Genomic DNA, 25,310 nt, shown 5'->3' on the forward strand with positions numbered 1-25,310 from the left:
TTTTTTAATGTTTTGTTAAAACATCATTTTTTCCTCATCAGCAACTTATGCGGGAGCGACAGCAGATGGCCAGCCGCCCCTTTGCTTCTGTCGATGTAGCACTGGAAGTAGGAGCTGAGCAAACAGACTTTCTACGAGGGCCATTAGAGGTAGGAACAGTGGTGCTGACAAGGGACCATTGTGATTTGCATATTTATATTGCTAGTCTCATCTGCATCTGCTTCTGAAACCAAGCAGCGTCTGATTACCTGGAGCTGACAAGTCTCAGCTACATATGTTATGCCATTTTCAAGGCACAGAGTTTTAATAGCATGACATGAGCTGTAACAAAAGCCACTGGAGAATCTATTAGCCTGGGCTGGAGTGACAGCCAGCTCACCTGGCAGTCCTTCCGTGATGGATGTGAGCTGAAGGAATGCAAGAAGCAGGCACTAAGGAGGGAGCAAACCTCATGCTTAGTCCTTCGAGTACACAGTGCCCCCTAGTTAACATCTATCTTAATTATAGCAAACAAATAAATAAATAAATAAAGCACCTGTGGGTCGAATTTCAGTGTGGTGTTTTATATGTACAGGTTTAAAGAATACAGAGTATACTGCATATTTTCATTTGTAGATAATGGCTACATTACTGCATTCTTTTATTGTAATTGCAGTACATTGGAAAAGAAATAATAATATGCAAGGCAATGTGATATTGGAATAGTGTAATAATGCATGAAATGGATTCTGGAAGTTTCACCTGAAAATAGAGGGAGAATTACAATATGTGGATAATAATGAATTTCAAATCTAGGTTGGGCTTTTGGTAGATCATAATCCTCTATTCCTTTACTTTTATTTACAATATTGTGTTTACAGTTATTGCTTTATCTTATTTATGGTAGGACCTGGGAATGAGGTGTGATAGCTCTGAAATCTTTCAAGATTGTGCTTTTCTTTTCATTGCTGCCGATTCCTCTTAAATTCAAAGCTTCTCTTACTTTTCTCAATAGCCTCTTTCAATGGAAGATTAAATACACTCTATCAAATCTCTAAGGTTCATGGAGAAGTGAGCAGTGTGAAAAACAGATTCATAGCAGAAAGAAAAAGAATCAGCTCTTGAGTACTTATCAAATTGAGGCTCTCTGTCCTGTTACTGTATAGGAAGCAATCACAATTGTTCTTGCTGGCATAATTTAAATACTTGAAATAGATAGTGAATAAAAATGCCATATCTCTTTGAAGAAGCTTTGTTATTTTCTGACCAAATACGAGAACCCCCACATTCTTCACCAATATCACATATCTCTGTCTCCGTTTATCTTGGAACAGAAGACCTCTGCAACTCCTCAGGCTGAGGACACATTACACTGTAGTTAAAAGTTAACTTTTTTTAATGTGATTTCATTGTTTCTACACTTCTATCTGGGAACATTTTCTCTGTTGTCTTTCCAGAGGGAAGCAATGAGTGGGAGCTGAGGCATCCAAACTCTAATTCTGTACATACTGATTATTTAATTAAACTTTAGAAGTAAACATCACAAGTTAATTGCCACATTTTCTTTTCTCCTATCTTTTATTTAGCACTAAAAGAGGTAGATGCTAAAATATTTTAATTATATTTTACAGTTTTTATTGCTTTTTCTTCCTAGCCTAGCATTTTCTAGTAATTGTTTAGTATTCAGTATCCATAGTGTTTTTTTCCTAATTAATACATGGCTATACACAGAATGAAGTCCATTCAAAGTTTCCTTGGAATTACAATATACTGATCTATATCAAAACAAAGCATTGTGCTGAGGATTAAATGAATGTGATTCAGGGTATTGATTGTCCTTTGATGTATATTCTGTAAGAAAGAGCTGTACTAAGCCTCTATTCCTGGTCTATCTTCAATTTGTGAAAGGACACTAAAAGTTGCAGTTGCCATTCTGTTCTTCATTCCCATCTCTCTTTCGGACTGAAGGGAGTTTGGATCACACATGTATTTCCAGGATGCAGTGCTTAAACAGTAGGATAGTCTGAAGTAGCTATAACTTCATTTTGTTGTATTAAGTCAGAATCATTAAGCTATTTTCATAATTCTCTGATAGCTGATGCCCACTGGGATCTTTTAAAGTTAGAGATCTTTTGGTAAAAATGTGGAATATACAGTAACTCTCTTCAAAATATTCCACCGGCATTGCAGAGATCTTGCACTGATGTACCAGGGGTTCCAATTTTAATGGTGGTGCATTGCATTCCCTCACCTCATACTTTTATTGAGATTGTATATTACTCACTGATACTTTGGACATTGTTGGTATACTTTTATTGACATTCTAATAACTCTGACACTTCCAACGACATTGTATTGATCCATGGGTCCTTTGGGCACAGTGTAATGTCATTGAACTGTTCCAGACATTACTGCAAGCCTCCCATTCAACTGCATAGTAGGACTGCTGTTCATTAATGTCATCTGGCTTACATGATGGAGGTTTTGTACAGCTGGTGTTCTATATTAATACTGATGGTCTGGTACATGTCAGTATTTATATGACTATCTACATGGTAATTCCAGTATGCCTTTTGATTAGCTTTTGTTTTATTATTTGCATTTATTTGTAAATATCCAGAGCAATTGTTTCACTGTAGAGTTTTAGTTTGCAGTAGTAAGTTTTGAATTTCAGGCACTTCTGATAAATATGAAGCAAAGATTGGCCATTATTTCTCATTTATTTGAGTAAAAGAATTAGAAGGTATGTACCGACACCAGCAGCTATCATTATACCAAGAATGGCTATTGGAAATCAGAGTGACTTATTAAAACACATTAAAATCCTGTACCAGAGGTTTGTGGGGTTTGGGTAATTGAAGTTTATACTAATAAGCTCTGTTGATAGTTTCTCCTGCCAATAAGATGTCAGGACTTTTTAGCTTGCTTTACAGATAAATCCAGTTAACTTGGGTTCATTTTCTTGTTTAATTTCAATAATTCAGAGAGTAATTTTTGAAACTGCAACCTAAACGTACTTCATTATTTTGTACAAAATTAAGCTAGTTGTATGCTTTATCGGCATTGCACCTGTATTATTTTGATCACATAATGGCTAACATCAAGGAACAGACTCTTCCCAACTCTTTGTTACAGGTCATCAGATTTCCCCTTGATATTCTCAGTTTCTAATTTTAGTCTCAGTGTCAGAGGATAACTTCACTCCTCTTGTAAGAAAGTACCAACTTCTTTAAGATAATGATGAAATTGTCCCTGGAGTGGTCATCTTGTTTCCATTGACCATAAAGGCAATACAGATTTGGCAACAGGAGCTATCAAAGACCATTATACTTGCACTTCTTGCTTACTTAAAAGTATGCTATGTAATTTACAAAGTTGCAAGTGTTGCTCATCCAAACTTATTGGGGAGCTGCACTCTGGGAATTTCAAAGAAGATATTAGTGTATGATATTAGTTATTTATTGTAAGTTTTGTTTAAAATACAATCAAATCTGTTTATTCTTTATTACTATGGTGGGTTAACTACACATTATTCCACACTATGTTGAGGGTAAACCAGACATTCTCCTGGATGGGAAACGGTAGGTTCCCTGGCTACTTTTCACTGGCTACTCCACGTTTTTATCTTTGTCATGCTTAGTGCTGAGGAAGGTGAAATTCGAATTGTAGGATACAGCCTGTGAGCCAGTTCAGCCACGATCACATAGAACAAGTTGCAGGTTGTTCTGAATGATTCCAGTGACTGCAAAAGCTGTAGCTGGACTTGAGGGAGCAGGGCTGCAAAAGCTGTAGCTGGACTCAAAGGAGCAGAAACATAGTTTAGAGACACCTACTCCTTTCTTTTCAGTGTCATTCAGAAACAAAGGTTGCCTTGGGTTTTTTTGTAACCTGTCCCTTAGAAGGCTTTGGATATGCTTGTGAGGAGTTGGTGTTTTTAGTACTCTCATCCCTGACTTTAATTGTAATTTTCCTAACTAATATTTTCCTTTCCTAGAAAAGTTTTGTTTGGTTGGTTTTTTTAACCTCCTGCTAATTCCAAATTTGGATTATCCATATTGTCCATATGTTATGTCTGTAAAACAAGCTCTGCTTGACATTGGAAAAGGCTTCACTATTTTGGAAAGCCTTTGGAAAGGCTTCACTATTGTGTCTAGTCTGTGACAGTGCAGGTCAAGGAGGACCAGAGGAGAGAGAATCTAGATGAGAACAATGTGAGCAATCAGAGACTTAGAAAATATAACTACAAGGAAAAGTCAAGGAAATTGGAGTAGACTATTGAAGGGAGTCAAAATAATAACCTTCAAATATGCAAAAGGTTAGTAGCAATCAGGAGGGCAACAATCTTTTCTTTGTGTGCACTGTAGGCAGCAAAGGTGTAATGGACTTAAATTGTAGTAGAGGAGGTTTAGGCTGGATATCAGGAAGAGCTTCTCATAATAAAGCTGAATCACTGGAAGCAATTGCCTGGGGAGGTGATGGAATTTCTTTTGCTGGAAGCTTTTTTGAACAGGTTGGACAAACAGTTCTCAGGTACCATGTACCCATAGCTCCATTAGCTTCTGTCCTTTCAGCTCTGTCTTTATTATTATTCTGATTGCCACCTAGCTCTTCCTTCTGCATAGTCTCTGAAAAGTTTCCATTTCTGTTGTTTGAACACCTTAATTCCTTCATTGCACTATTAGTTTTCTGTTACTGAATATTTCTGACCCTTCTCTTCATGTTTACTCTTATCCTCATTGATTTACTTCCTCAGTTTTCTTGCAAGATCAGAAACTGTTAAGTCATCTCTGACCCCCAGTCTCTCCATGACTGTAGGTTTGCCTAACATGATCTCCAATCCATTCTGGAATAGCTTCAATATTCTCCTTGAACTCTGTATTCATTACATAATTATTTTTTGTCTTAATCAATGCATTATCATTTTTATAGCCTTCCAAAATCCATGCATCCTGCACTGCTAGATCTCACAGAAATGTCAGATAATACACCTGACACTGAAGAAAAGACTCTATATTGGACCACATTTTCTGTTTTTCTGTATTACTCAAAGATCATGCTAAATTTGCTGTACACTGCCTCAAGAACTCCATTCTCTTGTGCTACACTTTGACCTTGATGGCTCACTGCATTCTTCTCTGCCCACTCCCTCAGTCATGTTCATCTGGAAAACTTTCTCCTAAACTATTGAGTCACTTTGTTTTAAATCCTACTTTCAAATCTTTTTTCCTCTTCGCAAATGATTGATTCACCTTGGGTATCCTTTTGTGATAACATGTGTGAGGGATGTCATATCATATGTAAAATTCACATTTGGTAGTGCTTCTATTAGAGAAAAGCATTCACCTGAAGGCAGCGTTGTTTAGTTTGCAATAACTCCTTCCTCATACAATGAACTGTTTTTCATTAAATAAGAATTTTTGATTTTTTACTATTTAATTCCTTGTTCAGTGGTCATATACAACACTGTAGCTCTGCCCATTTGCATAAGATTTTTATTGCTTCTCTTCAAATTTATGTCTGGCAATGTGTGAATGTTCTGAGCCTGTGGTTTAGAACAAATACTTAATCTAGTTGCTCATGCATACTGGTCACAACTATGATTTTTTATGTGTGTTGTGTATAGTAACTCTATTCAATGTAAAGTGTATAGATGTGTTAAGGTAATTCTGTCTGGGTGTCCAGTTCAGACTCAGGGAGTCCCTTTCACACCACCTGAGACTTTACTGCTAGGACCTAAGTCCCTTCACAGAGGGTGGTTCCAGTGAACTGGTGGGCACCCCAATTGACTCCTTGACAGGTGCTCACACACTTGCACACTCATTCGACAGTATTATCCCCACAGTTCGGACCCTAGGTTTCCCACATCAGAGTTTCAGGCACAAGATTACATAAAAAAAAAAAATAAAATTGAGTGGTACAGCAGTAGGAACAGCTCCAGCTACGTGCCTCTGAAGAGGGATCATGAAGAAAGAAAACTCTGGGCAGTTATACCCTTACAATCTATGCACTCACCCCTCACATGCCTTTCATGCACCTTTTAGTCCAATTGTGATTTCTGGTCTGGGATCTTCTAACACCTTATTGGATTCCTTCTCTGTCTCCAGGCAGGCTGTTAACTGTTCTTGTCAAGTTGCAGCTTCTGCTGACAGTTGTAGCCTCCCTATTGTCTGGTTTGCACTGGCTCTGGAGACCTTCTTTTCCTTAACTAGATAAAAGTTCAGCACATCTAGGTGAAAGTTCAGAGCTTGTGGCCTAAGGCTTCAGCAAATCTAGCTACTCATGCTAAGTGAGTGATGCTTAACGTACAACACAATGCTGTAACCCCTGCGTCCTAATGCTAAATGATTGACTCTAAGCTTACTTATTTAAACTAAATGACTAGTATTTCTTAACAGATCTTCAATTCCTTGAACAGAATCAAGTTAACAATATTTTAATATTTCTAAGTAATAGTTTTCTCCTTTGGCATATGGGAAATCTAAAAATCATCTGAAAAATGCTGTCTGGAATAAGCCACATCATTTTTTCATATAGACCAATTTTTTGTGTGTGTGTTTATTGCTAAAATATATACTAACACCTCAAAACTTGTTGATGTTTTGACAGAGTCCTTAACTTAAAGTTTTTAAGAATTCTAAATTGGTTCTGGAATGTATCCAGTCTCTAAATTTACAGAAAACACATTTTTAATCCCTACATTCTTCTGTTGCCCTGCTTATTTCTGTTGAGTCAATTTACCCTCATGGTCAAACACATATTGTAAGAATGCCTTAAAAATGATATGTAGGAGATTTTTCTACATGCAGGTTGGTGTCCTAATATTTCATACTAACAAGAGAGTAAAGCCTCTGCTTATTTGCTTATTCACTGTAGGATCTGTGAATCCACAATTAGTTGTGAAAACCTGACTTTGTTCAGGTTTTTTGATAAAAATGGGTCTTTCCACTTCACAAAATTTACTTGGCACATGTACTGCATAATCAGATGACTATAGAAATTGTTTGGATAGAAATATATGATTTGTGTTGAACAAAATTGCCAACAAATTTCATGCTCAATTGGAACAATTAGCAGGAATTTTGGCTGACTAGCTAAATGTAGGTGTTTCAGCAGTACTGGCATGCTGTGAATAGAAATTGTTAAATTATTGTATTACGCATAGTTGCAAATTGAAAGTATCAAAATAAATATTCTGATTGTTTTCAAGCAGAAGTGTTTAGATGTGTCTGTAAATGTTATGAATAATGACACTGTACATGTCCTATGTTCATTAAAATTAAGAAATACAGATTTTCCAACATCTTATTTCATAAATTGGATGGGTACAAAATTCAGTGAATGCAAAAAAAATATATATGTATATACGTCTAGGATTGTCTCAGAACAAGGCTTGCTTATGAGAATCTTGCCTTTGGATAGCATATCCACGACAGTGAGATTTTTCCAGAAGTGTTTAAACTGAACATACCAAAGCATGGAAATAATTATGCTATCAGGATAACTAAAAAGAACATAGATGGAAATCTTTCTCTGTTTGATTGACTGGGCCTTTCTGTACACCTGATTTGCACATGCCATTCTCTGACAGGCTTGCTTTTTCTAGTTATATGTATTTTCTTAGTATTTCTTTTGGTTTTAGATCAAAAGTTATTTCTCATCTTTAAAGTAGGACATTTCTCTCTTTAAAAGGAAAGGAGAAGAAGAAATAGGTACAGAAACTATAGTCTTTCATCAGCTATTTCCCATGTTTCCAGCTGGAACTGTCTACTGTATAGTGTTGTTTGATATTTGGCAACCTGTAGTCCTTAGCTTTGCTTCAGAGACTTTACTTGCATGCCGTTTCCTAGCTCTGTACTTGAGTTTCAGTTCTTCCTGCCAACAACAATACATACTGAAACTGTAGCAGACAGGAGACAAAAGTGCAGTGCCTTTGCTTTTCTTCACAGAACTTGACAACCTGCATGCATTGTTAGGTAATCTAATAGGTTATGCCAGTTTTCACTGAAGTTTTATCATTCTATAACTTCTATCAAACTAAATTCGAGTCTGAAGTGAATATGAATTCATTGCGTAGAAGGCAGTGCACCTGCCCTGGACAGCAGATGCCTAAAGCTCGCCTAAGCTTCAGAGAGCCATCCAATTTGCTTACTTTCCAAGACTGTTCAACCCAGCAGGCACTTTCATACTTGGTTTACAGACTCAGCTTTCAGAGTTATTAGCTAAGCTTTGCCTGAGTCCACAGAAAAGACAAATATTATGTCTTGTCAGGATTACAACTAAACTAATTTTGAAGACAGCCACCTTTTGCACAATAATATAGTGAGAACAGCATCTGTCCATGAGGTAAGAAGGCACTGAGACTGACGGGGACTATACCTACATAGCCCCAGGAATCCTGTGGGACCACACTCTTATTTTTATAGCTGCAGGACTGGATTAATCAGGTGGTGAAAGGAGAACAGATTAGAGGGAATCTGACTGCTTGGATGACCTGGATGCTCCTCTGGAAGGGGGCAGATGTAAAATGTTCCCTGTGGGCAGGATCCAGAGCTAGAGAGTATGCTTTTTCCATCTCAATGTCTAACTTTGATTCCACTGCTGTGCTTTGGGCATCACGGATCTTGAATTTCTGGTTACACGGTGGCTCAGTTTCAAGAAGAAGGATGGATCACGTTTCTGTTTAGGTAGACTATGAGCCCCCTGCACTGAGCAGAGCCTGAAGCTCAGCTTTCTCCTTACCTGGATCACTGTTCTAATGTCTGGTCTGCAAATGTGGGTCCTGCTCTCAATGTGCCCATTATCAGAGCTGAGGGAATTTAGTATAAACATGCTGCACAGCATTTCTTCTTGTTCCCTGTGTTCTCAGTGGAATCATAGAATGGTTTGGGTTGGAAGGGACCTTTAAAGGTCACCTAGTCCAACCCACCCTGCAATGAACAGGGACATCTTCAACTAAATCAGGTTGCTCAAAGCCCCATCCAACCTGACCTTCAGTGTTTCCAATAATGCGGCATCTACCACCTCTCTGGGCAACCTGTTCCTGTGTTTCACCACCCTCATCATAAAAAATTTCTTCCTTATATCTAGTCTGAATCTACCCTCTTTAAGTTTAAAACCATGAGTCCTATCACTACAGGCCCTATTAAAAAGTGTGTCCCCATCTTTATATAAGCCCCCTTTAAGTATTGAGAAGCCAGAATAAGGTCTCCTCGGAGCCTCTCTTCTCGAGGCTAAACAACCCCTACTGTCTCAGCCTATCCTTATAGAATAGGTGCTCCAGCCCCCTGATCATTTTTGTCATCCTCTGGACCTGCTCCAACAGGTCCATGTCTTTTGTGTGCTGAGGAAGAGGAGTAGTCCTATTTTTTCCTCCTGCATGTTGTGAGAGGCAGTTTCAGTTTTTACACTGATTGTTTAGAAAGGTATGATAATAATTACAGGCAAACTAGATCACTTTGGTGTGAGGAACACAAAATTTCAAAAAGCCTATGAGGAGGCTGGGTGTGTAAGTTATAGGGCATTGATTCCATTCACTGGGTTTAACAAAGCAGAGGTAGAAACATTGCATAAGGTGTATCAGTAATAATCTCAATAATTTTTTTATTACAGAAAATAGCATAATACCAGAATTTGAAAAATGAGTGGGCTCAGTCAGGATTTAAGGCCCAATGGTATGATTTAATGGTCCTGAAGGAGCCTTCTCCTTGTACAATTTCTTTTGGAAATCAAAAGATTATGAATGGTATACTGCAGTGAAGTAGAAGCTGCAGTAATGTAGAAGTTACAAAGGCATTTAGACTGCAGTGAAATTGGGAAGATCAGTAAGTTTGTATCAGGGCCATCTCTACAAGAGAAATTCCTTTAAAAAGTAAGCAGTATTTGTGATATGTGATTGCTTCCAGTTATAAATATCATGTACTTTACAAATCTATTAGAGCTTCCTATAACAAAGACTGTAAAACATTATTGTTCATTATTGTGATGCAGTAAAGTTTTTAACAGATATGTATGAAACAAAATTTTGCTTTTTTCATCTTTGGTATATATTCATGTTATTGGAATTTTATTTAAAGTAGAATTTTGCCTTTCCAAGTGCTATTCCTTATACTATGTCCTTGACAAGATGACCTTTTGCTTATCTTTATTATCCAGCTTTCAGTAAGAAACTGGGAAGTTTAAAGAGACATTTGCTGTCAGCTTCTTGTCTCAACTGTTTAGGCCTTTAAAAAACATGTATAAATATTGAACCAGCTGCAGTTAATAAATAAAGTTACTCTGTTCTACAAACAACTTAATGGTCATTAAAGGAAAAGCCACTGGGCTTTTGGAAAGGTAGACAAGCAGTTTATTTTATATTGTGAAATTTTTCAAATTGTAGGAATCAGAAAGAATCAAATGTACCCATCTGAACACACTTAAATATCAGTTTATGTGCAGAAAAGCATTATCCAGTGACTCACAAACATAATTTGTGTTTTGCAACACAAAACACAAAAGTCTAGGACACTCTTTAAGATCGCCACTAAATATACCAAGAGGCGCTGACATGACTTTGGCAATGAGATCCAGTGAGATCATTTTCCTCTGGGCATATGGATGCCATAAAGTGCATATTTCATTTTTTGCATGAAGAATATTTTAAAATCATATTAAAAGAAAGAAAATATATTATCATTTTGTTATAAATAGAGCTAGCCAAACCTCATAAATTGAATATGCATAAAAACATCTCCAAAACCTACTGTCGTGCACTCCTATGTACCTTCAGGGTTTAATCATGAATGTTATTTGAGTTACATTCTCCCATCACTCACTTGCTGAACTCAAGAAAGGTAGAGTTGCACCAGGTCCTAATTCAGCACAATGGATATCAGCTAGAGCACCATTAAAACTAGACTAGTGAAATTGTATACTTACTCTGATGGTTTTAATGAGGAATAGTGGAGGATTTCTATATGGTTAAATGCAGAGTAATTGCAGAAATATATTTCTTAAAAAATTGAAAAAAACTTTAATTTTTCTCATTTCATAGTATAATTAAGTGGAGAAGTAGTACTACAATCTGAATATTTAATTTTCTTTTTCTCCAAAATACTTGCAGTATCTGTTTCTGTTCTAGTAGGAAACTTTAATGGACAATATCCATTCAAATGAGTGCAAAGCACAGTGTGTTGTGATCTAGCAAGAGTTTATAACCAGTTTGCCACTATTTTGCAAAATAAATAGCTAAAGAAGACATTAAATAAGCTTCTCTAACCCAGATGTCTGTCTTAGCGACTTTCTTTTAATTATATGAAGCTGTAACCACTCAAGGTGAAAAGAGAAGCAAGAGGAGAACTGGAAGGGGCACACAAACAATATAGGACCCTGAAGAAAGCAATAATTAATGTGGGGCCATACAGGAAGATGCTTTGATGCTTTGGGAGCAACAATTATATATCCATAAAAATGCACAAAATACACATCTATAAAAGGTCACAAACCTGCTTCTATATCTCCCCTAATGTGACGGCTTCTTGCAACTTTTGAGTGATATGTTGATAAAATTTGCATGCAACCCAAACCGTATTTCTCAAAGCCTAGACATAGTGCTACAGTTTGCATATGCACTGCATATACCCATTGATATTCACATCAGGAAATGGCATAAACCCAGTGCATTTAGTGTAGGAGTATATGATGTCATGCTTTGTTTTGTTTGATGTATATGTTTTGGCTCGCATTTATGTGAGAGAGGGCAAAGTCAGAGAAACTTGTCTAGGATTTGGGGTAAATGATAGGGAAGTTTTGTAAGTCTGCAGACGAAGTACTATTTCAGTAACATTATTGAGCTAATCCTAAGGAATTTACGTCTCCTGTAATACTTGGAATTGCTTTTGCTCCAAAAAATTCCATTGTGCAAAATGGACAACAACAAAAAAAGTTTGATCACAGACCTTCAGGCAGTGTTTTAGATGTGCCGTCTTAGGCACAGTATCTTGAGGATAAGGTCTGAAACCTTGAATTTATATTCTTTAGAAAGCCAGCACAGAAAACAAAGGGTCGGTCTGTTTTTACAGCAATCTCTGCAATAGCCTTTGCTACTGAGGTATACTCTCTCACTCTGTTTCAGATAGTTTTTCAAAGGGCTTAAAACGTCCAAGTATATCATAGAACTATAGTCACCCTGAGAGGTGAAGATAGTACAATCAACTCATTTTCTTCCAGAATGTGGGGCAACCACTTTAAAGCAACTGGGAAAGGCAGAAGGCATTATTCAGAAATGCTGCTTAATGAGAGCTGGGACTGATTGAGAAATTCAAAAGCTCTTCTATACAACGGGTTATATCGATCATTTTTTGGTACATCTTCTGTGTAATTGTAGGGTCTACCAAATGCTTTCCCCTGCTCACCTCTGTCTTGCCCATTTTTAACTCTAGCCATCTTGTCTTCATCAGTATGCAGATCTTCTCCAAGCACCATTCTGTTTCAGCATAATCATCACTAAGATAGTAACATGGTGAACGCTTCTGACAGATGAATGCAGCTGTCTGTTAACTGAGTATTTACAGCACTAGAGACCTCATCTACTTATCAGCTGTTTTGGAGACTTTACATTAATGGGACCAAGGAACTGACCCTTGTTAGGAGAGTTCATGTTAAGCTGAAATTCAATATTTTTACTTACTGAATTTGAATTAGGCGGTAAATCTAAAGTGTAGAAAACAGCGTTCGTCATGCACAATAGAATTGTAGAATAGTTTAGGTTGGAAGGAACCTCTGGTAGTCATCTGTCAGTCAAAGAGACTGGGAATGAGCCAAACCCCTGATCAAAGTCAAGCCACCTTTGATCAGGTTCCTCAGGGCCCTGTCTGATGGTGTTTTGAATATTTCTAAGGATGGTGATTCCTCAGACTTGCTGGACCCTGTTCAAATGTTTGACTGCCCTCATTGTGAAAAGTCTTTTCCCAATATCTCATCAGAATCTCCCTTCGTGCAAGTTCTTTCTGCTGCCTGTTGTCTTATCCCTGTGAGTAAAACATGGCATAGTCAGTCAGCAATAAAATCCTAAGCTTTCTCCTTTTAAGATTGAACAAATCCTGTACTGTCAGGCTTTCCTTCTATCTCCTAGGTCACCTATATCTCACTGTTTTGTTTACAAAGATACCACGGAAGACTATTTTGAGAATCTTGTTAAAGTCAAGGTTAACACCATCCACTGCTGTCTTCCACTGAGCCAGTCATGCCATCACCAAAAGTAGCCAGGTTGGTGAGGCAAATTTTGTCTTTCATAAATCCATGCTGGCTATTCCTCATCAAATTCTTGTCCTTCACATGCCTGGACAGGACTTTTAGGGGAATTTCCTTCATAGTCTTCCCAAGGATGGTGGGAAGCAGGTTATACTATCAGTCTGAATTTCCCCAGATCTTCCTTCTTGGCCTTGGTAAAGATGTGTGTAACATTTGTCTTTTCACAGAGATCAGGAACTTCCCCTGATCACCATGACCAGTTAAAGACGATAGTATTTTCTCAATGACATTGGCCAGTTCCCAGTATCATATCTGGTCCTGTGGACCAATTTGCTTAAGTGGTCGTCCCCAGCTCAGTATTTTTCTACTGTGGGTACTATGTGTACTCTCTACTAACTCAACCAGATGAAAAACATCAGCAAAAACCAAAATCTGTGTTGCTCCAGATTTCAGGCTTTTTTGTGTGTGTGTGAAAAAAGTTGGATATAAAGTCCTTGCATAAACTAGAGAAGCTTTGATGTTAGTGTAATCAAAGAACTGCTGTAAAGGCACTTCCTTCAGTAGCAGCATCTAAGAGTGGTCTGCTGATATTACTTGGTGAGACATATTTTTTGAGTTTTTCTTCTTATGCCATCCCGTAAATTCCAGATTTTTTTCCCAACCTTTACATTGTAGTAGTTGCAATGTGACATTTGTATACTATGCACAGTGTTTTCTAAGGAACGTGTTTAGATATTGGCAGTGCATGTGCAGTTACAAAACACAGTTATGAGTTTGTGGCTCATGTATGGTCAGATGAGTTCAGTTTTTTGAGGGCTTTTTTGGAGGTTTTGTGATAAACCTAGGCACAGTTCACAGGTAACAAACCAGAAAGGGTTAATGATGATCTCACAGGCTTTTAGGTATCCTCAGCTGTGACCAATTAGCCAATTAGAAACAGCAGCTATAGAAGCCTAGTTCCAAGTAAATAACAAATTTGCAGGCTCTCCTGAAAAGGCTGTAGAGTTGTGCTGAGAGATGCTGTAGGAAGAGCTTTGTGTGAAGAGCAATGGTTGACTGTGAAAAGCAGCTTGGTGAGCCTCTTCTCTTTCTTGTTTAATGTGGGGTGTGTTTGCTGGAGTTCAGTAAAGTTAAGGTGAACTGTACTAAAGCTGTTTTCTATGCTGTACAAATTGGCAATGCTATTTTAGCTCTCTTAAGAGAGTCCACTATTAAAAATCATGTCTCTTTAGTGCATGTTAGTACTCTTTTGCTAGTGTCCTCTCTGAAGGAGGGTGTCCTTTTGCTAGTGTCCTCTCTACCAGGTAGTCCAGGCAGATGTAATTTTTCTCCCTAGTATGTATTTTCTGCTTTCTTCCATCTTCAGGAAATAGGCAGGCCTCTCCTTAATGGTAATAAAGTTTAACTTAAATAGATACTACCTCCTTTTGGGAATAGGTGTGTTCGTCTGACTAATTACAAAAAATCCCTGCCACATCAACTCTTCTGACAGATAAGTCATATTTAATGACAATCATTGATATATATTAGCTTGTAGCTATGAATAATGTAATGCATGTCCTAATCTTTCACACAAATTCACATGCAGTACTGTCCTTCCAAAAGTAGTCCATCTGACTTAAAAGAAAGTAGGCAGCTGCAGTTAAGTATATTCATAAAATTTAGGAGGATCAATTTTATAGTCAGTTGCACTATGATGGAATTTACAAACAGAATTACTTGTGTGATTATTGTATCTGTATCTTGGGAGCAAACATGAATGCATGATATAAAACAGCTTTGGAAAATGGAGAAATAGTTATCTTAGAAAGTGAATCTTTAGTGTTGCATACAAATACTTAACAAAGCAAAAGTAATGAATTATTTAAGCTACAAATTAAGAAACTGTCCTCTGTATATGAGCTGATGTTACTAATGCAGACCACTAATCTACTTCTATAGATATTTTAATGTAGAATGAATGTAATAATGAATTTATTAAGTGTTAGTATTGGTACCCTTTTCCTCAGTTGGAAATTTCAGTGAAGGTAGTGTATTCATAATTATAAGGTACGTAGTGAATCTTCTAAAATTTGTATTCAGAAATTCACTGTCACTAATTTCATGCAATCATAAGCAACTTGAAGTCAATGTGACACAAGAAATGATACTCAACTGTCTCGTCTCTAACAAATGACAGTAATTAGCCATATTTCAAGCAAAAGATAATATATCACAGATAAGGAAGTTCATATTTCACACAGTGCCCATTACCAGAGATGTAGGGCCAAATGAACTCTCATGTTGCACTCCTTTATAAGCAGTTCTGTCACAAAATATAATATTAAAATGATGCTTGTAAAGTAAGTTTTAAGATGGAGGAAGCTTTTCAAAATTCATGGCTTTAGTGAGCAGTCAGTATTAATATTTACTTTGATAAGGACTAAGGGAATACTCATGGGAATTAGAAAGCCTATGCATCCTTGTTGTGTTGTCTTCCCCACTGGTAATAAGGGAATGGCAGTTTGGTCATTTCCACAGTGACTGAAACAGTAGCAAGTTTGTCTTTTTAGAAAGACTACAAATAAAACAATGGTTCTCAAGTATCTAAAAATTCTTTGCTGCTTATAAAGCCTAGTATGCATCACTGACCCTATGATATGGGGGCCTTGGAAACAATCTATGCAATGGGAGTGAGGCTTCCCACATTGAATGGAGATCTAAATCTTTCCCTTTCAAGATTACAGTGGTCTGAGATTCAATAGCAAATACCTGATTAATACCATAAGGTATTTTGTCCCAGTCTCTAAAACCAGTGAATAGTTTGAGTAGCTGGTAAATAAAATTAATTCCATTTACCCACCATAAATAAAGGGGTAGAAAGTTGCAAAATGATGAGTGATGGAGTGAGTAAAAGCTGTGTGACCAAAGCCAAATCCTGCCCACTGCAGTAGCTGCAATAAGTAATATATCTATACAACTATTGCAAAGCAGCAGAAGAGGGGAACATAAAGGTACTTACCCTTTATGCAAAGAAATCCTGTGTGGTCACAAAATGCATGTAACAAGGTGAGTGAGAAAGGTGGTGCATTTTGGAGGGGGATGGCAGTAACAAGGCTGTGAAGCGGCTATTCTTAAAGTGCTGGGAACATGCACACAAGTGAGGTGTAGTATGGGTGCAGCCTACTGCTACAAAGGGCCATCAGCTTGAAAAAGATGGACACAAATCTGTTTATGCTGCTTTGTGCAGGACTGAGGCAATCCTCTCTGATGTTGACACACAATGTAAGCTTATTCATAGGAAAATTATAGTACTACCTTCTTTGATTTCTCATGTGAAAATTTAATTCTCAGTATAAATTTTTGTGTTCACCTTCTAAAAACTCAAGATTAAAAAGCACAATTAATGCATACCTGGCTGTGTTCAGTAGCATCTTACTGAAAATAGTCAGTCATGCCTATGATTTTTATACGACCGGTATATGCCTATGATTTTTATGTGACCAGCACCCTCCCTGGCGGTTGTCCGGCAGCACCCTCCCTGGCGGTTGTCCGGCAGCACCCTCCCTGGCGGTTGTCCGGCAGCACCCTCCCTGGCGGTTGTCCGGCAGCACCCTCCCTGGCGGTTGTCCGGCAGCACCCTCCCTGGCGGTTGTCCGGCAGCACCCTCCCTGGCGGTTGTCCGGCAGCACCCTCCCTGGCGGTTGTCCGGCAGCACCCTCCCTGGCGGTTGTCCGGCAGCACCCTCCCTGGCGGTTGTCCGGCAGCACCCTCCCTGGCGGTTGTCCGGCAGCACCCTCCCTGGCGGTTGTCCGGCAGCACCCTCCCTGGCGGTTGTCCGGCAGCACCCTCCCTGGCGGTTGTCCGGCAGCACCCTCCCTGGCGGTTGTCCGGCAGCACCCTCCCTGGCGGTTGTCCGGCAGCACCCTCCCTGGCGGTTGTCCGGCAGCACCCTCCCTGGCGGTTGTCCGGCAGCACCCTCCCTGGCGGTTGTCCGGCAGCACCCTCCCTGGCGGTTGTCCGGCAGCACCCTCCCTGGCGGTTGTCCGGCAGCACCCTCCCTGGCGGTTGTCCGGCAGCACCCTCCCTGGCGGTTGTCCGGCAGCACCCTCCCTGGCGGTTGTCCGGCAGCACCCTCCCTGGCGGTTGTCCGGCAGCACCCTCCCTGGCGGTTGTCCGGCAGCACCCTCCCTGGCGGTTGTCCGGCAGCACCCTCCCTGGCGGTTGTCCGGCAGCACCCTCCCTGGCGGTTGTCCGGCAGCACCCTCCCTGGCGGTTGTCCGGCAGCACCCTCCCTGGCGGTTGTCCGGCAGCACCCTCCCTGGCGGTTGTCCGGCAGCACCCTCCCTGGCGGTTGTCCGGCAGCACCCTCCCTGGCGGTTGTCCGGCAGCACCCTCCCTGGCGGTTGTCCGGCAGCACCCTCCCTGGCGGTTGTCCGGCAGCACCCTCCCTGGCGGTTGTCCGGCAGCACCCTCCCTGGCGGTTGTCCGGCAGCACCCTCCCTGGCGGTTGTCCGGCAGCACCCTCCCTGGCGGTTGTCCGGCAGCACCCTCCCTGGCGGTTGTCCGGCAGCACCCTCCCTGGCGGTTGTCCGGCAGCACCCTCCCTGGCGGTTGTCCGGCAGCACCCTCCCTGGCGGTTGTCCGGCAGCACCCTCCCTGGCGGTTGTCCGGCAGCACCCTCCCTGGCGGTTGTCCGGCAGCACCCTCCCTGGCGGTTGTCCGGCAGCACCCTCCCTGGCGGTTGTCCGGCAGCACCCTCCCTGGCGGTTGTCCGGCAGCACCCTCCCTGGCGGTTGTCCGGCAGCACCCTCCCTGGCGGTTGTCCGGCAGCACCCTCCCTGGCGGTTGTCCGGCAGCACCCTCCCTGGCGGTTGTCCGGCAGCACCCTCCCTGGCGGTTGTCCGGCAGCACCCTCCCTGGCGGTTGTCCGGCAGCACCCTCCCTGGCGGTTGTCCGGCAGCACCCTCCCTGGCGGTTGTCCGGCAGCACCCTCCCTGGCGGTTGTCCGGCAGCACCCTCCCTGGCGGTTGTCCGGCAGCACCCTCCCTGGCGGTTGTCCGGCAGCACCCTCCCTGGCGGTTGTCCGGCAGCACCCTCCCTGGCGGTTGTCCGGCAGCACCCTCCCTGGCGGTTGTCCGGCAGCACCCTCCCTGGCGGTTGTCCGGCAGCACCCTCCCTGGCGGTTGTCCGGCAGCACCCTCCCTGGCGGTTGTCCGGCAGCACCCTCCCTGGCGGTTGTCCGGCAGCACCCTCCCTGGCGGTTGTCCGGCAGCACCCTCCCTGGCGGTTGTCCGGCAGCACCCTCCCTGGCGGTTGTCCGGCAGCACCCTCCCTGGCGGTTGTCCGGCAGCACCCTCCCTGGCGGTTGTCCGGCAGCACCCTCCCTGGCGGTTGTCCGGCAGCACCCTCCCTGGCGGTTGTCCGGCAGCACCCTCCCTGGCGGTTGTCCGGCAGCACCCTCCCTGGCGGTTGTCCGGCAGCACCCTCCCTGGCGGTTGTCCGGCAGCACCCTCCCTGGCGGTTGTCCGGCAGCACCCTCCCTGGCGGTTGTCCGGCAGCACCCTCCCTGGCGGTTGTCCGGCAGCACCCTCCCTGGCGGTTGTCCGGCAGCACCCTCCCTGGCGGTTGTCCGGCAGCACCCTCCCTGGCGGTTGTCCGGCAGCACCCTCCCTGGCGGTTGTCCGGCAGCACCCTCCCTGGCGGTTGTCCGGCAGCACCCTCCCTGGCGGTTGTCCGGCAGCACCCTCCCTGGCGGTTGTCCGGCAGCACCCTCCCTGGCGGTTGTCCGGCAGCACCCTCCCTGGCGGTTGTCCGGCAGCACCCTCCCTGGCGGTTGTCCGGCAGCACCCTCCCTGGCGGTTGTCCGGCAGCACCCTCCCTGGCGGTTGTCCGGCAGCACCCTCCCTGGCGGTTGTCCGGCAGCACCCTCCCTGGCGGTTGTCCGGCAGCACCCTCCCTGGCGGTTGTCCGGCAGCACCCTCCCTGGCGGTTGTCCGGCAGCACCCTCCCTGGCGGTTGTCCGGCAGCACCCTCCCTGGCGGTTGTCCGGCAGCACCCTCCCTGGCGGTTGTCCGGCAGCACCCTCCCTGGCGGTTGTCCGGCAGCACCCTCCCTGGCGGTTGTCCGGCAGCACCCTCCCTGGCGGTTGTCCGGCAGCACCCTCCCTGGCGGTTGTCCGGCAGCACCCTCCCTGGCGGTTGTCCGGCAGCACCCTCCCTGGCGGTTGTCCGGCAGCACCCTCCCTGGCGGTTGTCCGGCAGCACCCTCCCTGGCGGTTGTCCGGCAGCACCCTCCCTGGCGGTTGTCCGGCAGCACCCTCCCTGGCGGTTGTCCGGCAGCACCCTCCCTGGCGGTTGTCCGGCAGCACCCTCCCTGGCGGTTGTCCGGCAGCACCCTCCCTGGCGGTTGTCCGGCAGCACCCTCCCTGGCGGTTGTCCGGCAGCACCCTCCCTGGCGGTTGTCCGGCAGCACCCTCCCTGGCGGTTGTCCGGCAGCACCCTCCCTGGCGGTTGTCCGGCAGCACCCTCCCTGGCGGTTGTCCGGCAGCACCCTCCCTGGCGGTTGTCCGGCAGCACCCTCCCTGGCGGTTGTCCGGCAGCACCCTCCCTGGCGGTTGTCCGGCAGCACCCTCCCTGGCGGTTGTCCGGCAGCACCCTCCCTGGCGGTTGTCCGGCAGCACCCTCCCTGGCGGTTGTCCGGCAGCACCCTCCCTGGCGGTTGTCCGGCAGCACCCTCCCTGGCGGTTGTCCGGCAGCACCCTCCCTGGCGGTTGTCCGGCAGCACCCTCCCTGGCGGTTGTCCGGCAGCACCCTCCCTGGCGGTTGTCCGGCAGCACCCTCCCTGGCGGTTGTCCGGCAGCACCCTCCCTGGCGGTTGTCCGGCAGCACCCTCCCTGGCGGTTGTCCGGCAGCACCCTCCCTGGCGGTTGTCCGGCAGCACCCTCCCTGGCGGTTGTCCGGCAGCACCCTCCCTGGCGGTTGTCCGGCAGCACCCTCCCTGGCGGTTGTCCGAGAATTTCACCCTTTCACAGGGGGAGAATATCAATACTCTTAGCATTCTGAAATCCCTTAATCTGCATTCCTGATAAGACTTTGTTACTGATTCTGAGGAGAAAACCCAAGTAGCTTCTTTTAAAGAAAAAAAAAAAAAATTAAAAATCTGTTTGCACAATCTATATAGCCTTTTCTAGCATTAAAAGTTTCTTATAAAAATGTGTGAACACTACCTGGAGTGTCCTGCTGATGTGTTTGCATATTCAGAGAAAATCAACACTGTAATACTTCATGTTTCCTTCCTTATAACATGAAGCTGAGTTATTACTGTACTAATGGTGTGGCCCAAAATGTTTTTGAAATGCTGGAAAGGCTCCAGTTTATCTTGTTTTTAAGTGTCACAATTAACTAAGTGAGGTTATTCCAGTACTATCTAAGAGTCATTGTTATAATCTAAGTGGTATTTGTGGGGTATGGAGTCAGGCTCCCTGAAGTGTGAATGTCCTTTTGCTGATTTATAGTTTTGCAATATTTAAGTAGTAAATCCTGTACAATGCAGATAAGAACCTTTGAGGGAAAGCAAATATTATAGTAATTTAATATTTCAGTAGCCTTGTAGCTATTTGAAACAGTGTATTAGTAAATGATGTTTATTTTCAACTTTAGGTATAAAAATGCTTCTTATATATTAGTAGATATCCATTTCACTTTACACACAGGAAAAATGACAAAGAAAAATTGGAAGCAAGCCCAGGTTGTTTTGCTCCCTATCCAGTGACCTACTCGTAAATGACAGTATTTATATTGGCCCTTTCTATCTTCAATCTAGATATGGCTTTCAGCATAACAAAAGCCATAAAATATCACCCAGTAATTACTACAGCTTTTCCTAAAAATACGAGGCTTAACTAGAACTCATTCAGAAATATGTTGTCAATTTTAAAACACCACATGAAGTGTAGGGATAAATTTCTCCCAAAAGATTTTGCTATTGTAATGCCTGTTGCTGTAGTAATCCATTTTTAGATGCCTGACTCAGAACTGAATCCAGAGCCGTGTGTGGAGCAGAGCCAACAGGGAATACTGAAAAGGGATGCCTCTTCAAAAGTGCCTAAAACAGGCTGCAGAAAGCTGCTTCTGTCAAGTCAGGATTCACATCTAAAAATGGTCTCCTGGAGCTAGGCGCTCATGCTTCTGCTTTCAAAAACAGAGGGTGTGCTGTTGTGTTTATACTTTGTACAGTAGTTCAGTGCCTGAAACTGTCATTGACAATGTAAGAGATGGGTGTTGCAGGCCATCATCAGTCAGCAGTCAAAGAATCATTTCTATGACCTGCATGCAAGGCTGTGGGCTGCTCTTATCTTGTCGTAGCTGCAACTGCTGTTGTAGAGAAAAGGGTTCTTGAAGGATGGTGGAAAAATGACCTATGACCTAGACTGCTGTCCTGGGAGACAGAAGAGATTGGGTATGGGTTTTCTAATATCTGTGCCAAGTGATGTCCAAGCCTGTAATCCAACTGTATTGATGTAATGTGTAGTTCATGAATTGCCCTTCAAGGTAGAATCAAAAATATTGTTTCTCTCCCTAGTAACACATTATCAATACGCTACAAAATTCTACTTTGTTCTGGCCTAATTAATCCTGAATTTTTCATTGCTCTGCAGGAAACATTCCTCTATAGCAGAGGAATGCTTACTTTAATATTCCTGTATGTGCTTATGTAAGACATAAACACTGAAGCCATGAACTCTGTTTAGACTGCAGTAAATTCTGAACATGTGAAAGTTTCTCTGTGTGCCAACAGGAATTTGGTTTTGGATTTAGGTGCCAGTAAAATAATGTAGATGTCTTTTTTTGGGGGGTGTACACAAACATGATAGGAATAAGTATCTAAATTTTACACATCTTCAGTCTGGTCACAGCTGACCTTTTTGGATCTGGATCTATAGTCTTCCAATAGTTAATACTTTTCACCTGTTTTTATGGGTCTACTTAAAATAATGCATCAACCTGAGCTGTGATAAATTAAGATCTGCTTAATTTTGTTTTGCCTTCATCTATTAAAGTGGTTTCAAAGTCTTGTACTTTTATTGGTAATTGTAGATTTTGATTTAATAGTCTTTTTGAAGTTGTTCAGTAAAGCAAATTGCATTCTTCACATTGCAAAGCATGTTTCCCAGACCACAGGTTGTTCTGGAGCTCTTCTCTGAATGCAATGCAGTTCTCCATCTTTTGTCTTCTTTGTCTGGACTAGGACTGGAGTCAAAGGATGAAATCTGAGAGTTGGTCATAAACTGGTATGGTTTTATTAATGCTTCATGCTTGGTAAGGCCTTGGTCTAAAATGAACATCATCTTACAAATGCTGTATAAAAGCATCACTGCACTCATCTGTTACTGTTGCCCAGCTCTCCTTTAAGAGTGGGTAACATCCTGTGGCTAGGTAGGACCTTGCATTCCGCTGTACTGTGATGCATGCATCTTCCTTAAAGTTGTCTTGCTACATAATGTCTATCAATGGTAAATAACAATTTCTTACAGATCAATGTTATTTATAATCTGAAAGCTTTATTCAAAATGCTTTATTACCACATAATGATGAAAGTAACAGATTGTATGGAGTCAAATATCAGTTTTCGTAGGATGTCAATAGAAATACTAGTTGATACTTCATGACAAATACATTTTATTAGAACCTGCCTGTATTTTATGTATACTATTACTTGGATCAGTCAATTCTGGTGTTGAACTGAAAATAAGATCCATTCATGGTTTTTCACTCATGTGGTAATGCCTTGCAACCTTTGGAGCATGACTTTTTTTATTCTGATGGAATTGTAGATTCTTCTAGTCCTAATTTTGTAAGGGTTTAAGATGTGATATGGACTTCAAACTAATGAAATATGGGCACATTTCTTTACACAAAAGTTCTTCCAAACAATTTCATTCAAAACTGAAGCGTTAAGTGGTTTTTATTAATTTTATGACATACTGGGTGGGAGGGGAGTGCTTTTTAACTCTACTACACTATTATCTTCAATCAGTGAATATAAATATTTTTTCTGAACCTTCTAAGTGAGGTTATAATAAATATATAAACTCTTGATTGAGGATACTTTCCTTCCCTTGCCCTAAAAGGAAAAACTCAAATGCCATATTGCTGCCCTGCCTCTTAGGTATCAAACACTTGCTGACAGGGGTCAGAATAACCATTTTATTCCTGACAGCATAGGTATGTGAAGTGTTAACTTTGGTAATGGAACTAGATTAAGAAGTTCCCATCTATGATTGCCTCTTCATTTGTGTCAGTATAGCTGTGAATCAATACAGTAAAACACTGAAACAATCTGGTTCGAAAGTAATCCTCCAGGTAAAGGGTTATTTCTGTTATTACCAAAGGTTCTTTGAACATGGTCTAAATAACTCTATTTGACAGGATTTTTGAATTGAATTTTTAAAAGTTTCAGTTGTACTCTGCAATGTTAAAGTGCTAAACCATGCCTGTTCTGCAATGGTCAGCTCCTGAAATGGGCTTCTGTAATCTGTCCTTGCTCTGCTGTACACTGACAGCAGTTTAGAGTGTTCCAAAATGGTCATGGAAAGAACAGAGTGACTTCCTGAAGCTGGTCATCCTAAGCTGTTTCTGGAACAGTAAGAGCAAATGAATCTCAGAAAATCCAGTTAAATGGTCTCAGGGAGGGAATTATCAGACTTGCAGAAAACAAGAATTTGAGTCGAAGTAAAATGTTCTATTAGTCTGGCTTGAAGCTAAAGCTAAGATACTTCCTCACTCATGAAAAAGTTTTGTGTGAAATCTAGTAAACAGCAATGCTAGTGTAGTGCTGGTTATATGCTGTTATATTTTTAACTAGGTTGGTCAATATCTGTGTTCAGCCTGCAGCATGTTAGCTTTAGGGTAGGCTTAGTCAATGGATTCCTTTTTGCTAGCAGAAATGATCCATGGGAGCTCCCATAAGCAGAAAAGTCATGAGGCAAAACGCAGACAGCTTTTCATGCTGTAAAAGGGAAGCTAGGAAGTAAGAATCTGACCTGGTTTTGAGGTGGCATTTCAAAGACTTTGCTGTTGAAATTTTTTCTTTATTAAATCAATTCATGTTATTAAAGGAAAATTGAAAAGGCTCTTGAAACCTTTTAGTTTATTGCTGCTTGTTTGCAACTATGGTTGATCTTTCTTGAAGTCACAGATTACAGGAGAGTATTAATACAATAGTTATTTTGAAATATAAAGCAATCTGCATCAGCCAATGAACATACTGCATACTAGTGTGAGGAAGTTGCAGTAAGTCAATGAAACTGGCAGTAACCTTTATGCTCACTTGTGTTTGACAGATATGAGTACAAGTTGGTGGACTTTGTCAGGTACCTATTGCAAGCATGCTGGAATATGATTGATTTCAATGCCTTGTTTGCAAAGTAAAGAAAAAGGCTGATAGTGTATCGATTTGCAGAAACTGCAAACTGTTGCAAGAAGGTATATTACAGTTGTACACATAGATTGGCATGGTTCCTAGAGGTAAAGCTTTATGCAGATTAATAAACTCCTAAATACTTATGCCATCTTAGTTTATTGTTATAATGTAACTGCACATTTGTACTGGGCAGTGCTAACTGAAGTTCAGTGACTATTTGAAATCTGGAAGGGGGAGGTCTTTTAATAAGAGTGTTAAATTGTTTCTAGCTGACGGCTTCCTTAGAGCCGTTAAGAAATTGTATCATTTTGCATCATTTTTCAAAGGTTCCGAGTAGACTGGTTTTTTTTCTTAAAACTTTCCTTGTTCACAGTTGCCATCAAATAACTTAAAAGACTTCAGAAATAGGATGGAGAAAGTATAAGATGAACTATACCCCTCCCTTGCCCCAAATGAGAGCAACCTTGCATCCTTTTACTCTGCTTACGAACCTGTAAGCAGAATCGTTCTCTGCATTTTCTTCAGCATCTGGACATCAAACTGTCCAGGTGTGCTGAAATAGTCTAGTAAATGCCACGTCATGTGGTATATTTGCTAGCATGCGTCACTTAAGACACCCCACAAAGTATTTTGACTGAGTTGGCCAGAAGCAACATCGCACACTGCATTTTTCACAATGATATTAAAAACACAGAGTC

At 42.1% G+C, this 25,310-nt stretch overlaps 1 protein-coding gene across 5 annotated transcripts in view; it reads left to right on the top strand.

Moving 5' to 3' along the window:
* Nucleotides 1-25,310, top strand: part of ATRNL1 (attractin like 1) — a 576,314-nt gene that overhangs the window by 387,628 nt on the left and 163,376 nt on the right. For 3 of the 5 annotated variants that reach the window (XM_074875364.1, XM_074875362.1, XM_074875366.1), the window contains exon 27: nt 42-149. The exons of the other annotated variants lie outside the window; for them this stretch is intronic. In XM_074875364.1, coding sequence (XP_074731465.1) covers nt 42-149 — 108 coding nt within the window. The remainder of the gene's footprint in view (nt 1-41; nt 150-25,310) is intronic. 5 annotated transcript variants of the gene reach the window in all.

This window comes from Strix uralensis, chromosome 7 (genome assembly GCF_047716275.1).
Source record: "Strix uralensis isolate ZFMK-TIS-50842 chromosome 7, bStrUra1, whole genome shotgun sequence".
Classification (NCBI taxonomy): Eukaryota; Metazoa; Chordata; class Aves; order Strigiformes; family Strigidae; genus Strix; species Strix uralensis.